The sequence below is a fragment of the Electrophorus electricus genome, chromosome 17 (genome assembly GCF_013358815.1).
Source record: "Electrophorus electricus isolate fEleEle1 chromosome 17, fEleEle1.pri, whole genome shotgun sequence".
In the NCBI taxonomy this organism is placed as follows: domain Eukaryota; kingdom Metazoa; phylum Chordata; class Actinopteri; order Gymnotiformes; family Gymnotidae; genus Electrophorus; species Electrophorus electricus.
This window is the reverse complement of record NC_049551.1, coordinates 2,744,875-2,762,644: the sequence shown is the minus strand read 5'-3', so window position 1 is coordinate 2,762,644 and position 17,770 is coordinate 2,744,875. Positions and strand designations below refer to the sequence as shown.

At 37.7% G+C, this 17,770-nt stretch overlaps 3 protein-coding genes across 3 annotated transcripts; 2 read left to right on the top strand and 1 right to left on the bottom strand.

Annotated features, from left to right (window-relative positions):
• The first annotated feature begins 2,612 nt into the window (after positions 1-2,612).
• Positions 2,613-8,203, top strand: prkab1a (protein kinase, AMP-activated, beta 1 non-catalytic subunit, a). The gene is made up of 8 exons (XM_026996322.2): positions 2,613-2,729; positions 3,847-4,001; positions 4,343-4,509; positions 4,868-4,961; positions 5,300-5,414; positions 5,684-5,817; positions 6,497-6,565; positions 7,071-8,203. Exons 2-8 carry the CDS (start codon positions 3,852-3,854, stop codon positions 7,146-7,148), a joined length of 807 nt encoding a protein of 268 aa, XP_026852123.1. The 5' UTR covers positions 2,613-2,729; positions 3,847-3,851; the 3' UTR covers positions 7,149-8,203.
• Positions 8,204-8,306: 103 nt separating this feature from the next.
• pla2g1b (phospholipase A2, group IB (pancreas)) lies at positions 8,307-16,649 on the top strand. The gene is made up of 9 exons (XM_026996321.2): positions 8,307-9,996; positions 10,305-10,452; positions 10,657-10,775; positions 10,927-11,034; positions 12,664-12,671; positions 13,391-13,487; positions 13,746-13,893; positions 14,217-14,350; positions 14,589-16,649. Exons 1-9 carry the CDS (start codon positions 9,948-9,950, stop codon positions 14,705-14,707), a joined length of 930 nt encoding a protein of 309 aa, XP_026852122.2. The 5' UTR covers positions 8,307-9,947; the 3' UTR covers positions 14,708-16,649.
• A 125-nt stretch (positions 16,650-16,774) lies between these two features.
• Positions 16,775-17,770, bottom strand: LOC113568142 (olfactory receptor 1571-like). Its single transcript, XM_026996324.2, has one exon. It carries the CDS (start codon positions 17,768-17,770, stop codon positions 16,775-16,777), a length of 996 nt encoding a protein of 331 aa, XP_026852125.2.

Here is a 17,770-nt window from a genome sequence, read left to right as displayed (position 1 = left end):
ATATGTTAGAATCCAAACAATAATTTAAGGTCATGTGTAATTTTATTTTTGGGGGGGTTTGTAATGTAGGGGTACTCTAATTATGCACTGCATGCCACTGATAGGTGTAACCACACATTCCAATAACACGACCACAATCATGCATTCAAATAATGTTGCCTTAATAATACATTTAGATAATGTAGGTATAATCATACACAACAATGCTACAAGTGAACTTCCATTGATATTCATGCATTTTTAACAGTGTGCCGTTTATCATTATATAGGCTGTGGTAATCAAATTGTGATTTGGACACCTGTATTATTTCTGACACGCAAATAGAAACACAAAGCCGCATGTCACATTTTGTGGAATTCAATAAGAAAGCAGCTAGTGAGTTCACTGCCCAGCAATAAAGCAGTTCATGAGTTCACTGCTGCTAATATATCCCTGAATAGAAACCTAAACCAAAAATTATACATAAAAGAGATGTTAATAGTCACACCCACAGACCCTGAAATAAAAGCATGGCTTTGGACATCCTGTGGGAGAGATTGTACAGTGTAAGGTAGTTATGGTTGTTGGAGGGAACTGTCTCGCCGACACAAAAAGAACAGCAACAGCAACAGCTACAAATGAACACCCAAACACATTTAATAAAAAACTGGTGAATGCTTATAGGAGCTCTCCCTATCTCACATAAACACTGACCCATCCCTAAACATACACATGAAAAAGAAACCCAGCTCGAGTCTTCCACTGTAGAGATGTTGTCGTCTTGGTTTGTTTCATGCTTTTTTTTTAAACACATACACACACAAAAATGAACAGGCCCCTCTGAAAGTCAGAGGGTGTAACCCCTGCACCAGTAATGACAGTCAAGAAAAATGCTAATACTATTCAATGATTTATGGGTCACAAGTGCAAAAAATACACACATATGCACAAACAAACACCCACTCTTTGGCGACACTTCATCCTGTACTTGTCTCCCATAGAAAAATGAATGTGCAGAAAAGGAAAACAAACACCAGACCAAAGATCAAATGAATACTGGTGTTACGGGGCCGTCGACTGCCGAAAGATACTGGTGTACTGACATGACTTTGTTTCTTCCATTTTAGCACGTGCTGGTGTCAGTCCACGCCACCCCCAGATGGTCTGTGTTGTCCATCAGTAGCCACACCTCCTGGGGTGCCATTATGTTTTTAGCATTATATAAGCCCTGTTTAGTCCTATGACCATTGTCAGTCATTGTATATTACATTGGGTTTTTTTGGTTTAGTTAGTGTATGTTTATGTTCGGTTTCATTTTCCTTACTTCCATTAAACTCTTCAGGTGGACGCATTTAGCTGATGCTTTTATCCAAAGCCACTCACAACTTACCTGTTCCCTCTGTTTTGTGACAAGTGGCACAGTTCTCCGAATTAAATCAGTTTGTTTACTCCTACAACATATTTTTCATAATGTAATGTAAAAAGTAAATAACAGAAAAACGTGGTTCTTCAGACTATTGGTCCCTGCATCTCTGAATGAATGCACAAATTTGAAGAGGTCACCCTGTCTCCTACCTCTATCCTGTCTGGTACCCGCGGAGCCAGGGTTACATCAGTAAGGATGCCTTTAACCTCCACAGGCAATGTGCTTTGTCTTCAATGTCTTACTGGCTTTTTGTATGAATGGCTACATTTAAAAATCCTGAGATGAGCCATTTTTCTGAAGAGAGGTTGCTTTCATTTGCATCAGGGAGAAAAGAGAAAAAGCAACTTGCAGAATCCAGAGCCAATTTAAACATTTGTATACACAGAAAAAAAGATTTCAGTTTTAGTTTTAGTGTGTTGCTGGTGCCAGATGTAAATGTACTAGAATATAGATTACAGCATGCATTAGTAAAGTACAAACAGGTGTACAGTTATGACAGATCTGTATTTACTAATATGGTTTTTAAAAATCAGACATTTAAAGGTTACTGAGTGGTAATTGGTCTGAGCTACTACCCTGAGTATTACTTTGGTTTAAATGAAATCATCTGTTATTATAGGAACATATGTATTAACACAGCCTAAAAGTCGAGCAGTTTCAGCTTCTGATGTTCCTGGTGTCTTTCTGTTCTGTAACAGACATGTAGCCTGTCATACTGAAAAGAGGATGTTTTTCTCAAAAAAGGACATAAATCAGCTTCAAATATGACTTATGGGGTTAAACACCATAAGGCACATTCCCATGGTCGTCTGGTATTCACATGCCCTCAACACAGCAATATGTGGGCTGGGGGTGACATAGAGAGAGAGAGAGAGAGAGAGAGAGAGAGAGAGAGAGAGAATGAGAATGAGAATAAATCTCTGTGTGTGTGTGTGTGTGTGTGTGTGTGTGTGTGTGTGTGTGTGTGTGTGTGTGTGTGTTTGAGGGCAGGTGGCGTTGAAGCCTACCATAAAGGACGATTACATATCATGCATATCTCATATGACAGCTGAGGTACAGTAAGTCATATATATTAGAATGTATAAACAGCACACACACACACACACACACACACACACACACACACACACACACACACACGTGCGCCGTGTTTGTCTCCATCTAGCGATGACTACAGTAAATTTCCACGCATGCGCAATGGAACAAGGGGACAGCGACTGGCGGAGGCGTAATGATTTTGGATTGCGATAATAAATGTAGCTAGAGCGCCAAAACAAATTAAATTCGGCTAAATTATATTAAATAGTTTTCTAAAAGAGTGAGGTAAATGATTTGTCAACCAATAATGTATTTTTAAATATGATGAAATGATTCACGTGTCTATGTTACCGGGATAACTACCGTTATGTAGCTAGCTAACTAGATTAGCTCTGGCATAAACGTATAACTAAGGTTTAACAGTAAGGGGCATCTCTTTGAGATTTGCTAGACAGATCCAGAACCTTAAGTTTAAGCAAAATAATTCCTCATTTTGCAAGATGCAAACATTTATTCATTCTGTTTAACCACTTCATGGAGCTAGCTGGGAAACTACTTGAAACGTCAAACGAAATGTAAACATTGCTGTTTACGTCTCCCTGACTACGTAGGGCTGGCTGGTTAACTAGTTAGATGGGTTAGCTCGGTTGCCAAATGTAGCATCAGTCACCTGGAGTCGACGAGGTGGCGGCAGCTATATGTATCGTTTTGTATTTCCATCGTATGTGGCAAATAGGTGTTCGTCCTTTAAATCTGTCAGGATATTAGCCAACTAGCTCTACTAGCTAGCTGTGGTGTTTGGTTTCAGTGAGTTTGACCTTGCACCGGTGTGGGCGGCGATTTGCTTGTGAGCAGTTCTTGTGCACCTGGTTAACTTGTTTGCAGGAAATCTTTTTGTTGCTTGTTTAAAGGAGTCATTTCATAGCATGTTTTTCTCTGACAGTCCTGCGTCTGCACTGCTTAGTTCCGAATCCTGTGTGTTACAGCAGGTCATTAAACCGTGCTGTGCATATCAGCATAGCAAAAGTTTCAAACGATCCCTCAAGGGACCTTAATGGTATAATTACATTACTGAATTAGGTTAGTTGTTTAGGCTGTAAATGTCATTAACACATTTATTTGTTATATTCTAACAATAAGCCAGGTAGGCTGTCCTTCAGTTATTCCCACAAAGATAAAAGATGAACATTGAAGAGTTACTTTATTAGAAACACCTACCTTGTACCTACACTCACTGATCTTTGAATAAGAGTTGGAGGAATTTTAATTTTGCATGGCAACAGTACACCTCGGGGGTTTCTGATAAGTTATGTTTTCAACTACCTTGGCATGTGTTTTATCTGTTTGCCTACATGCTATTCATGTGCTCTCTTTATTTAGTTTAGTTTTTTCTTTTCAAAAGGTGTAATGGGCAACACAAGCAGTGAAAGGACAGGTGTTGGACAGGGAGAGAAGGCCCATCGCAGGGACAGCCGTGGTCTTAAGGATGGCGACCGTCCGAAGATACTGATGGACAGCCCTGAAGATGCTGATATCTTCCAGGGGGAGGACATGAAGGTACTGCTGGCAGTGTATGCTGGTTTGGTAGGGCTCATGGAATGCTAGCTGTGCAGTACTGTCCAGAACCCTCTATATTATCGGTGTTAAACGCCAGCCCCTAAGCAGAACCCTTTACATCAGTGTACAAACTCCAGGAGGCCCCTAACGCTGCTCTTTTTGTTTGTTTGTTTGTTTGTTTGTTTGTTTGTCCTTATCAGCTTGTTATTGTGCTCGTGTTGAATTAGCTAATGTAGCCCTTCAGGACTGGAGTCTGGGCCCTATGCACTACACGAGGTGTCCTGTTCATTTTTTTCTGCCATTGGTGTGGTTAGACTGTACTACTCTTTCTCATCCCCCAGGCTCCGTTGGAGAAGGAGGAGTTCCTCGCCTGGAGACACGACCTGCAGACCAGTGAGAAGGGTCCTCTGGCACAGCCCACTGTGTTTCGCTGGACAGGTGCTGGAAAGGAAGTCTATCTTTCTGGATCCTTCAACAACTGGACAACTAAGATTCCTTTGGCGAGGAGGTAAGCGAGGAGACCTAATTATCTGGCCAGTAGGACATCATTATCCATAATGCCTACGAAGGTAATGTTATAGATTGCTTAGATGCCAACACCAATGGCTATGGAGGCCAGCACTGCTGTAGCACCACACAGTGTACAAGTCTGTGATGGGACCCACCCCCAGGTCAGCTCAGAACAAAAAGCACTTGAATCTAAAAATCCTACAGGAATTAAAGAGGATGGCGAGAATGTGCTAGTGTGGTTCCTGCTCCTGCCTTGGTGCTGTGTACTGAGCCTCTCATCGTGTTCTATTTCTGTGCTACATGTGAGACTTGAGTCAAGGCCTCAAATTCTCTCTCTCTTTCCATCACTCCTTCAGTCAAAACAATTTTGTGGCGATTGTGGAATTGCCTGAGGGTGAACACCAGTATAAATTCTATGTAGACGGACAGTGGACCCATGACCCATCAGAGGTGACCAACACAAAACGCACAGTATCACCCTATTCACTGGTACTGCTGATCCTCGTGAGCTTTGTGCTTCTAATAGGTCACTAGGATCCAGCCCTTCACACATGAAGGGAGAAGTTCTTTATATAAACACAAATGCTGTTATTTTTTGATAACATACAATATTAGTCTGCACATGCGTAACCTAGTGTGGAATAACGTTCTTTCCTTCTGCCCAAGCTGTTCCTGAAGCTGCAGTCACTCGTGTCTGACACACACCTACTGTCGCACACACACCAATGGCCACAGCTGAAGATTGTTAAATGCTCTAAATAACTGGACATGATTGCATTTTCTTTCAGCCTGTAGTGACCAGTCAGCTGGGCACAGTCAACAACATCATCCAGGTGAAGAAGACAGACTTTGAGGTTTTTGATGCACTCATGGTGGACTCGCAGAAATGCTCTGACATGTCAGGTGTGAACAGGCTTCTCCAAAAACAAACATTCATCCATTTCCTTTTACACTTTCATGAAGATGTTTTAGAGAACTAGTTTTTTCCACATGAACTCTGATGAGTGACAGGACCTGTGATGCATGGAAGCCAGTTGGTGCAGTCATTCTAAATACTTGATTTGTGCGCACGCAGTATAGATTGCAGATAAACATACCAATAAAAGTAATTAATGTAATTTAATGGATGCTCAAGTGTCTTTGTGATATTGACCCTTCCAAGTTTCCTTTAGATCTATCAAGTTCTCCTCCTGGTCCGTACCAGCAGGACGCTTATGTACCCAAACAGGACGAGAAGTTCAAGTGTCCTCCCATCCTTCCACCACACCTTCTGCAGGTCATCCTGAATAAAGACACTGGCATCTCAGTAAGACTCCACCTCTCACCCTCACCTCCTCCAGTTCTCGCTCATAATAGTCTCTCTCCACCAGTGGAAAAGCTAGAGCGAATGTTTCAAAGTGTAGCATTGGACTATTAATGATGAAATCGGCAGCTTTTTTGCTTTTTCGTTTCTATGATCAATGGTGGTGTCTATTGATTGGCATGTTTGACATCTACGTGATGCACAGTTGAGATCAGTTTGTAAGAAAATCATATAACTCATATGTTTTAATAATTGTGTTTAATAATAATTGTTTTTTGTTTCGGGTTTTTTTTTCTTTGGTAATTATTTTGCCCTGACATTATCCTCCAAGCTTAGTTAATTTATTCCTGAATTGTGCTCTCTTTTCCTGAACATTAAGAGTTGCTCTCCCCATTAGAAGCAGCCTGTTGTTTTGCGGGCTGGAGGCTCTGGTTCAAACCCACCAGCTCTTGGCACCTAGGTGCCTTGGATGCCCACTTGTGTGATGAAAGTTGAAAAAAAATCTGTTGAAATAGACTTGAGTATATTTTGCAGTCTTTGTTGTGATGCAAACTATTGATTTTAGTACTAAATCATGAGGAGTTTGTTTTCCTCTGCAGACATAAAAACTCTGCATTACAGAACATGAATAAGGTTTGTCAAATTTTTTTAAAAATTAAAATTTGTTTTTGTTTTTTGCCAGTGCGACCCTGCTTTACTTCCTGAGCCCAATCATGTCATGCTGAACCACCTCTACGCTCTGTCCATCAAGGTAAGGGGCATGTCTGAAACCCCTACTGTAGCTCATGTATCAGTTGAAAAATGCTTTTGGGAGAAAGAGTTCATTATAAGAAGACAGAATGAGTATAACATCAAACAACCTCATCTGTGAGCTAAAATCTTAATAATGCACTGCTTTAAGATCTTAATAATACAATGCTTTAAAGGAATCTGCCCTTCACTGGCCCTTCACTTCTATTGTTGCTTGGATCTGCTTTCTCTACAACATGTAAAATATTTGGACAGCTTTGACCATTTCCTGAAAACTGGGTGACAATGGTTCTGACAGGACTTGTCCCTCAGGACTTAAAACCCTCTTTGTGCACTGTTTATTTGGATGTTTTCAGATCCTTGATTAGTTCATTATGGAGCTCATTTTTTATGTCAGTACCTCAGACACCGTCATCGAGAGAGTATGTAGAAATCTATACAGCACAGGAACATTTTTGTCTCACAGAACTCACTGATTGGGATTTTTCCCTTATATGTATGCATAGGACGGGGTAATGGTTCTTAGCGCCACGCATCGTTACAAGAAGAAGTACGTCACCACCCTCCTGTACAAACCAATTTGACTGACACAAGCACTGCTCAGAAACTCTCAAGCGTGTGCTGTTTCTATGTGGAGTTCCCCATCTAGTGGAGTTTCTACACGTGTCTAATGTAGGTATCCTCCTCTATCCTGTTTTGTTTTTTGTTAATGTGTGTGCAAAATGGATGCCAATGCTTAACACTTGGATGTGACCAAGTGAATAAAGACATTAAATAATAACATTCAGCTTGTAAAAGCTGACTTCTGTCCTTGAGTTTGAGAAAGGTGGTATATAAATGTAACTGATAATAAAATGTAAATAATAATAACAACATTGCAAAACATAAGAGCCAGTAACATTCATAAATGACTGTGTGGAGGAGACTAGACAGGAGAGTAGGAATAGCTCCGGATTCTGGAAAATATCAGCTCACAAAACATCAACATTGGTCAAAACACAGAATGGGTCTGATAACTGAAGCATGTCCATGAGTGCTTAGGGTTGCCTTGCCTAAGCTGTTTAAATGACACAAGTAAATAAGTGGAAAGTTATGAATGGGCCAAAACCCAAGTGGTACAAATAGATTTTGTTCCAAATATTCCAGAAAGTTTAAAATGGAGGGCATATATGAACTGCTGGTTGAAGCCAAGCTTTACTGAAGGTTGCTTGTAATATGTATAATCACTTACTTTTAAAAAATATTTAATATAGGCCTTTGTGCATTTTGTTACATTAGACAGAATGGACCAACTTTAGAGGTATGAAATGTAAACTGAAAATTGTTAACTTAAATTTCACTGTGTGGATAGTGACTGTGTTAATATGGGACTAAATGTGTTAATTGTAATATTGTATATTATATACATCATGCCAGTGTACTTTCACAATCTGCTTCAAGCTTTTGCCATAATGCTGTAAAAAAGCATGAATTATTTTGTATTTTAGTATGTTTCTCTTGTAATAGGTAATTAAGTATTTGTGGTAGAATTTCTAATAGATTAATTGGTGCATTATTAGGACTTTTATTTATGAAGTTTTAACATACACTCCTGATTGTAAAAGAAACCACTTGTCAATAAAGCACTCATTTATTTTTAGTACCGTTTATGTTTTTTGTTTGTTTGTTTTCTTTGTTTATTTTGTGAGTTAAGAAGGTCACAGTGACCTTTTGAAAGCTAGTCACAGGGCAGGGCTTTGCCTCTTTCTCTATGAACCTGGATATTTTTCCATACAGATTTTACTTTTGTTAGCTTGCCTGTATCACAGCAGGTCTTATGGTTTGTTTTCACTTATGGTTTGTTTATGATGAAATAGAGATTTAAAAGGTTTACACAAGGACAATATGAATTCCTACTCTGAAAGTATCGTAACCATAACCCTGTCAAAATAGCACTGACTCCAGCACTGCATTATATAGATAAGCATCTCAGTGAAATTTGATAATTTAATTTTTGGAACCTATAATTTGACTAATATTCAAATAATTGCCCCCAAATAAAAGTTGCACATACCAACAAGGGCTCTGGCATGCAAGAAATGGTGACTGAACAGCTCACTATTACTATATTAAACCAAGGTACAGACCAGAGAAATCTAGAGTAGGTTGTCTGTGACTTGAAATAAACAGATAAATGCATCTTTTCACCTCAGCTAATGCTATCGTAGTTACATCACAACATGTAACTTCTTTATCCTTGTACTCTTTAGCTTGAACAGATGATAAACATGATCATTTTCAACTTTATTTCATGAATGTATTTCATTCTGAGTTTGAGTTGACTTTCCTGTGCCTTTCTGCTCAAATGCGTCTGATTAATCTCAGCACTTCACTTCTAGGTTTCTTTGGTTTGATACAGCAGGAAAAACACCAAACCGTGCTGTCATCAGTTTTCCAACCATCCTAAGACTTCTAGTCTTCACTGGGTTAAAATGTAAGACGCAGGGGAAACGCTGCCCTCTGTTGGAACATCGACATCATTCATCACACGGTTCCCCTATGAGACTATATGACTTTTGAGAAAAGACTAGCGAGCCAAGATATAATTTAATAGCATGCACTTTCCACTTCCTCCAGGGTATCCCATTATGTGTCACTCTGCACATTTCTTTTGCTGACCTACAGGCAAATAAAGAAGAGTTACCCTCACTAGAATCTTTTACATTGTTAAAGAAACTTATCTTTATACATTTTACTAATTTTGGTCAATTTGTTACTGGTATTTTATTAGTAAATATTGCAGAAGAAACTAAAGTTTCTCTTGAATTTCTGGTTTATTGAGCTGTTGTGAGGCCACAGCTCATGCCAGAAAGATGCCAAGTACAAAAATTCTCCACTGGTCCAGTCTCATCCTCAACTCTCTGCAGAAGGACCATAAGAACAAGTCACATCTGCCAGTACCAGGAATGAACCAAACTTTAAAAGTTCAAAATCCCTACAAGTATTCCTGAAATAGTAAATATACAGGCCTTGAAAGGACATGATGTGAGTAGGCCATTCAAGCAGGACAGGCACACATGCAGAATGTAGCTATTTAGAAGGGGTTCACAACCTTATTTTTCCCCAGGAGGATGGGCTGTCATGAGATGAGATAAGGTAAAGACTGAAAGGGGTGGGCTGGGGTGAGAGTTTCAATCCTGAATCCACGTGTGCACTCTAGTGCTCTTTAATATACCTCCAAAATAAACATTTCAAGGCTTTGTGTAACTAATATAAGGAGAGTCATCTGAGTGATGAGAAGAGAACACACTTTTACTGTCTCAATAGATACTTCAAGTGTATGCTTATTTTTTATTTTAATACTAAATCTGCTTCCTCAACTCTGAACCATTTCTCTAGACACCATGAAGTCTCTCCACATTGTGCTTCTGCTGGTCTTTGGTCTCACTATTGGTAAGAGGCTGCTTAGATTTTTTTGCCCTAGTTTTTTGCATATAGTTTTGCCGTCTGTTGATCACAAAAGTGACTGAATGGCTTGTTGATGAGCTAATGAATTTAAAACCATGTATTTTTTCCTATTTCTGTTAACAAGGGACTGCAATTTTTACTTATCCAGCTTACCCTATGCACTATACACTGTCCACTGCATTGAGTTGAGTTTTGTTTCAAATTGTAGAAAATGAGGTTGTCTTAATTTACGAAGTTACCTGTTTCGTGTGTGTGTGTGTGTGTGTGTGTGTGTGTGTGTGTGTGGGAATAAGCTCAAGTCCATGACAACAGGGCTCTGTGGGAACTAAGGGACATGATCATCTGTGCAAACCCTGATAGCAGGCCAATCTTGGATTACTCTGACTACGGCTGCTACTGTGGCTTTGGAGGCTACGGCACCCCTGTAGACGACCTGGACAGGTGAGACATAGCAGTATAGGAAAGGTCTCATTTTCTACCTTTACAGAGACTTTTCTTTAACTGAATGCCATACAGCTAAAACCTATTTCTTCTCCCCTTAGCATTTATTTATTTTACAAACTATTTAGTTTTTCTGGTACTAGTAATAACACTTCTGATTGGTAGCTTGCTGTTAATGGGTTTTGCTGTCGATGATTCCTGCAGATGCTGTCAGGTTCATGACTATTGCTACAAAGCAGCCAAGATGCTCCCAAACTGCAACCCTTACCTAAAATCCTATTCCTATATATGTGACAAGGCCAATAAAACAGTCACCTGCCAAAGTAAGTGATAATCTGCAATATTTGTAAAATCTCAACAAACATATACTTAAAAAAAATACTGAAATTTAAACTAGAAAATAAAAAGAATGGTAAGTGGGTAGGATAATTATTTAAAATGTAATTATTGCAAATGTGTTTTTCTTCGTCCAAGGTAACAGTGAGTGCGGGATGTTCGTCTGTGAGTGTGACAAGACAATTGCTGAGTGCTTTGCTGTGAATACATATAATAAGGAGCACAATCATTTGCCAAATGAATACTGCAACTAAATTCTAAACTAAATTCCACAGAGATTTTACACCAAACCTAAGTCCCTACTCAGTGGTGACAGACATACTAACCATCAATTTTATCATAGTAAATCAACTCCTACTGTTTCAGCATGTATTTCAAGTACTATTGAAATGCAGACTTTGATGTCTAGTACTTAATTTACCTGCCCCCACTGCTTCTTATGAAAATTCTAATCCTTGATGAAAATTCTACACAATAAGCAATAAACTCTAAAAAGTAAATTGTATGTCATGGTTTTGTGTTTGGGTTTTTCAGGTTATACTTTTTGCTCTCTATAATTCAACAATCATAACTTGTAGATTTATTTGGGAAGCACAGTTAAATCACTTTGTAATAATCCTCATAGGTGTTTCATTGTTGATTGCTCTACAAATATGAAGATCTAAAAGTAGTTTTAGGAGTCAATTAATTTCATGAAATTCCACATTTCACAAATTTATATCATAGATCCATTGGTGATGCTATCTAGGGATTAAGACATTATGCAGACTCGTGTGTCCTGGACACCTCACCAAATACATGCAATTGACATGTCCAATACACATGCCGTGGAACTGACATGGTTTTGTAATACGATGCATTATCATGTTGGAATTCTCCATCTGAGTGTGGATAAACTGCACCAGTGAAGGAATGAATGACAGTTAGAAATTCAGATATCTGAGGCTGTAACCTGTCAGGAAAACAAGCCTTTTTCCAAATTCTAGTCCTTCCCTCATGAAGTTTTTACACATAGCTATATGTAGCCTTCACTCATTATATTTAAAATATTGCATGATAGGTTGTCAATATCATCCTCATTAAAATAATTGTATGTCATTGTAAGGCATTTTTTTCTTTCTCAGGCTGGCATTTAAAGTCAAATACTTTATATTAATTTTAATTCAACATCCTTTATTTATTTTGTATATTTCTCTTTCAATGCTCTCAGTTGCCATAGAAGGTCAGATACTTTATGCAATATTATGAATTTTACTCCTGAAATTTAATCTACACTCCTGAATGCAAGAGAAACCTCTTGTAAGCCATTTGCTTTGTTGTCACCATGGAAATAACCCTTATGTTAATACATTCGGCTGGAGTCTAAAGATGCCTTTAAACTAGAACCTTACCAAAGAAAATAACTACAAGGAAAATACACAAAAAACAAGACCTTTTTATGTTTATATATGTGTGTGCTTATATACACACGTGTATATCTATGTATTTGTGCATGTGTATATATATATATATATATATATATATATATATATATATGTGTATGTGTGTGTGTGTGTGTGTATATATATATATGTGTGTGTGTGTGTGTGTGTGTGTGTGTGTGTGTGTGTACGTGTGTGTGTGTGTGTGTGTGTGTGTGTGTGTGTGCAGGCATGTGTAAATGAGTATGAGCAGGATTAGTCATTAATCAAAGTGCTTAGGGGCTTTTTGAGTAGGTGGGTCATCAGTATATGTCAGTGTGTGGGACTAGAATTTCCAGCAAGAGAGGGGTTAGGTCCATTTTTGACTTTGTAGGCAAGCATCTGGGTTTTAAGTCAATAAAGCATTGGTCTATTTTTTAGAATCTATATACTTTTTCGCCACTTTTTTTGTAAGTCGAAAAGGTCAGAGTGGCATTGGAAAGCTAATGATTTTGGAACCCTAAGTGCCCACATATTTTCAAAATACCAGTGGATATGACAGGCAGACATGTAAATGTTTAGAACTGATTGGATGGAATTTTTCCCTCCCTGGGCTCTTACACTGCATGTCTTTTGGCTTATTTTCACTCCTCTTATTCATGTGAGGTTCCACAGCATTACTGAAATGGTGTTGTTTGTACACATACATGAAATTTGGATTTTTGCTTTATATATATGGTGTTATGTTTGGATACATTCCAAGTTATATCAGGACATTCTGATAGTCATAATGTGTATTGTCAGAACCTGTTAACTAAAACTCAACAACAGAGTGTCTTCAACAAAAGATATTCTGCATTTTAGAATGGTCTCAATCCAATTGAAAATTTGTAATGAAACAAGTAAAAAACACATTTTATATATTTGAACATGTAAACGATTTGACAAGGTAAAAAGAGTTAGATAAAACCATAAAACAAATTTTAATTATCCTTTTATCTTAGATGAAGATTAGACCACTTCTAGGTATCATTTGTCCAGAAAACTGTTCTTTCAGAACAGAAAAGATGAAATGTCATGAGATAAGTCAAGGCCTGTCATGGCGTGAGAGTTTCCAGCACAAATCCACATGTGACCTGCAGTCTTACATTTTATTATCTATGCAAATGAAACAATTCAAGGTTGTGACGTGACTACATAAGGTGTACCAGCTGAGAGATGAGTCTGAGTTGACCATTCCACCCGACACCATGAAGACCCTCCACTTTGTGCTGCTCTTGGCCATTGGTCTCACTGTTGGTAAGCACCCGCTAGGAGTTCTGCATTGTATAGTTTCTTTTTTGTATCCTGCTCCTACAAGTCATGACTTATTAATGATACACTGAACGGAATGGGCAGCATTTTTTCCCTATGACTTATAAGATTAAGCAATTGCATTATTTAACTGTTATTGCTTGTCCTCCGAATTATGTCACTATTTGATCCATATTCATAACAGGTTACCATAATTTACCAACAACTAATCATCCTTTTTTTGTGTTTGTGTGTGTGGTTTAGCTCAGGCGCTTGACTACAGGGCCCTGTGGCAGTTTAGGAGTATGATCATCTGTGTAAAGCCTGACAGCTGGCCAGCCCTGGACTACGCTGACTATGGCTGTTACTGTGGCAAGGGAGGCTCTGGCACCCCCGTCGACGAGCTGGACAGGTGGGAGACAATGGTATAGAAACTGGTTTTCAGAGGCTCTCCTTAACTGAATGCTTGTTTGTGCGTTGGATTTGCTCCACAACAAGCAGTTGTAACAAGATATTGTTTCAACATGGGATGATGAATGTATTCAGTGTAGAACATTTTGCAATGAAATTTGCATGAGGCATTTATCTTAAAAGATATAAAATCATACAGCTGATCCTGTTCCATATTCTTGTCCATTTTTTCAATTAAATATGCATGGTACTGTTATTAAACCTAACGGTAGCTTGTTGCTAATAGGTATTACTGAAGAGCACAAATGTCTCCCATACCTACAGGTGCTGTGAAGTTCATGACAGGTGCTACAGTGATGCAATGCAACATGATGCATGTTGGCCAATCTTGGACAACCCTTACACTGAGATTTATTCCTATCAGTGTGACAAAGCTACCAAGACAATCACCTGCAAGAGTGAGTGGTGATAATTTATATTATTTTCTATATGGAATTTGTTGCGAATTTTGTCAATAACAAAAAAGATTTTTTTCATTTATGCAGCGAGTATTGTTTTAAAAAAGAAGTAGGTCACATTTTTTTATTATTTATTATTTAATAATTGTTTTACTTTTTATTAGTAATTTTATTTATTTATTTTTAAAAAACTTTTACATTTTGTTATTTAATTTTGCTCCCTCTCTCTGTATCTCAGGCAGCAATAAGGAATGTGAGATGTTTATCTGCGAGTGTGACCAGAAGGCTGCTGAGTGCTTTGCTGCATCTGACTACAATGAGGAGAACAAGCACCTGCCTAGTGACCGCTGCAAATGAACATCAGGGAACGTTCTGTGGAAGTTGTGCTCTGCTCTTCCACTGGACAAATAGGTTATTTTTATATTTTTCATCTGAATTTTATCACATAAGATTCACCCCTGCTGATTCAACAGGTGTGTCAAGTGTACACTTACTTTTTATTCTAAGTGCCAAATCTAAATGCCTGTTTTTGTGAATTCCATACAGAAAGCAATAAATACTTAAAAGCAACTGTTGACGCAGGCTTTTGTATCCGCAGTTCTTTAGTTCTACTGCTACATGTCTAATTATGAGAAACAGTTACATTTTTTTAATTGTATATATTAAATATAAGCAATTTTTCACATATGCAGGGTCTGTTAGTCTTACCCATGCATCCTCAGTGCTCTCAGAAATTATTTTTGATAATCTTTAATCTTTAGATAATCTGAGACAGAGATTTCATGAATTAGCAAAGATCTATCACTGCTTCTTTCTTTTTTTGGAATGATGGGATCATATTGAGACTGCTTCCTGTAAATGCAAATGGATTGTTTAAATCTAGCACTAATAAATATATGTAGGTGAAAATAATTTAAAACATTCTTAAATTTGCTTATGTATTATAAACTCAGATTATCTATATTTCAAAATAATTTTTTGTTTGAAATTATTTATTCTTCATAACTTGTTTTTCATGAAATGTACATTTGTTTGACATCTTAGTAAACGGTGTTTGACTTTGTGATAGGTGCAGTTTCTGTCGCTGACCTGAGCCTGTACACTGTGAACAGGTGTTCCCTGTTACCTGTCATGTTCTGAATACATTTGGGAAAATAATTGTGTTAATTTTGTTTGAGAAGGAGTTGGTAGGTTTTTTCTAACAGCAAAAACAATGTTAGAAGCACAATTAAGTGCTCTGTTGAGTTAAAGACAGCTTTTAAAAAATCTTTTTAACTCATGTCTTTTATCACAATCCTTAGAGACATATTATTTATTAGGAAATATTCTTGCTTCTTGTAAATCTTTAGTCAAAGTGCAGTGACTTTTGTCTGACTCTATACTGCTTCTAACATACATATGTAACAACATTATTTGGACTGAAAGCGGGCAGAAAATAATATTAATATTACAGCACGTTTCTCTGTTCAGACTTCCCAACCTAGCAAAGACCTACAATAGACAGCTAGTTTCCGCTAATATCAACTAACAGGAATGTGGAAAAAGGTATGCATTTCATACCATACCCTTGAGCTACCACTGCTCCTACCACTAAGCTACCACTGAATTTAAAGTGAGAAGAGTTGTCCTTATTTATATAGAGGAAGCTGTAAAATTATTTAAATGTGAGATTGACAGAAAGATGTTCATTGCTACTGCACACAAAAATGCGATTCTACTACCCTCTGAAAAAAACTGTTAAATGAGTAAATAAGAATCTTTTCTCATTTAATACAGATCAATGAGTTTAGGTCATATTACATCAACCACAATTACAGTAACCATAAAAACAGGCAAATTTGTTTTTTAATCAAGGCATTCCATTAACACAGCGCCTACTCACAAATTCATTCAACTATTGCGTTTGGATATAACACTAACCTCAATGAATTCATTTTTTCTCATGAATGAGAAGGGAATGTGAGCTGGAGAGCAGTGAGTCATATGGTGAGAAAACAACTCATGCAGCAAATGGGAGGATCTGGAGCAAGAACTCTGCCCTGGAAGGCCTAAAACATACTCTGCTGAGTCTGGCAGGTCTGAAACATACTCAGCTGAATCTGGCAGGTCTGAATGTGGGTGTCTGATATCTGCACATGTTAAACATGACTTGGCTAACCGTATGATATGAATTTTAATTATAAGTTCACATTGAGTTTACATTACAGATTTACAGTATACTTTTACAGAGACATATGTTACATTGTGATTAGAATTTTTATCTTATAACGTCAATTTAAAAAACAACTGCACTACCCATAAATCTAGCATATGTTGAATAGCATATGTAAATATATTGAATTTCTGGAATGTAATGCTGAATAAATTTTTATCAGATGCACAGAGAATCCTGTGCTTATTTCTTTCAATGTATTTTCTATTGTTTTAATTCCTCACAGCTTGTTTCATTGCAGACTTCATCTTGGATCGTTTGTAGAGTACTTTAATTGACTGCATGACCTCCTCTGTCTTGAGAGTGTATATGATTGGGTTTAACATGGGTGGAATAGTTTGTGTAAGAGCAGCATTTATTATCCTGACATTTGCATCTATATATGTTATAAAAGCTGCAGTGTAAATACTAACAATTGGTACATAAAACAAAGCCACCAATATGATGTGGGAGGTGCAGGTTTTCATTGCTTTGATTTGCTCATCACCATGTGCAATTCTCCGCAATGTTAAACCAATACAAACATATGAAACCGCTATTAGTAGTAATGGAAAGTAAAGCAGAGCAGCTGTACAGACATAACCCATTATAGAACTGATAGATTTATCATTACAGGCTAATTTATAGATGGGACCATAATCACAGAAATAGCTGTTAACTGTAGTAGATCTACAAAAGGACAATCTGGTAATCAGAGATATAAGGAGAACATTGAGAGTCACAGAAAAAATCCATATTACACCAATGATCAGACTCATCGCTGTTTTGGTTACAACAGCATGATACCTCAGAGGGAAACATATGGCAACCAGTCTGTCATAAGCCAAAGCAAGCAGATTAAGAGACTGCAGTACCATAAAGCAATAGACAAAAAACATATTTGCCATACAACCTTCATACGATATGTTCTGGTTATCAAACAGAAATGTGTCAATTATCTTTGGAACGAGAGCTGAGCTCCCACACAGATCAGAGAAGGCCAAGTTGAAGACTGCTATATACTTTGCGGTGTGTAGACTCTGTGCCAGGTAGATGGTGCCCATTATAAAAGAATTCCCTAAAACAGTCACAGCGTACACAAAACATAAAAATACATAGTAGTACTTTGCATATGGAATGTTGTAAAGTCCACTAATGTAAAATGTGGGATGAAAAAATGTTTCATTCAGTAATGGCACTGATTCAGTGGAAGTCATGTTAGCAGTCAT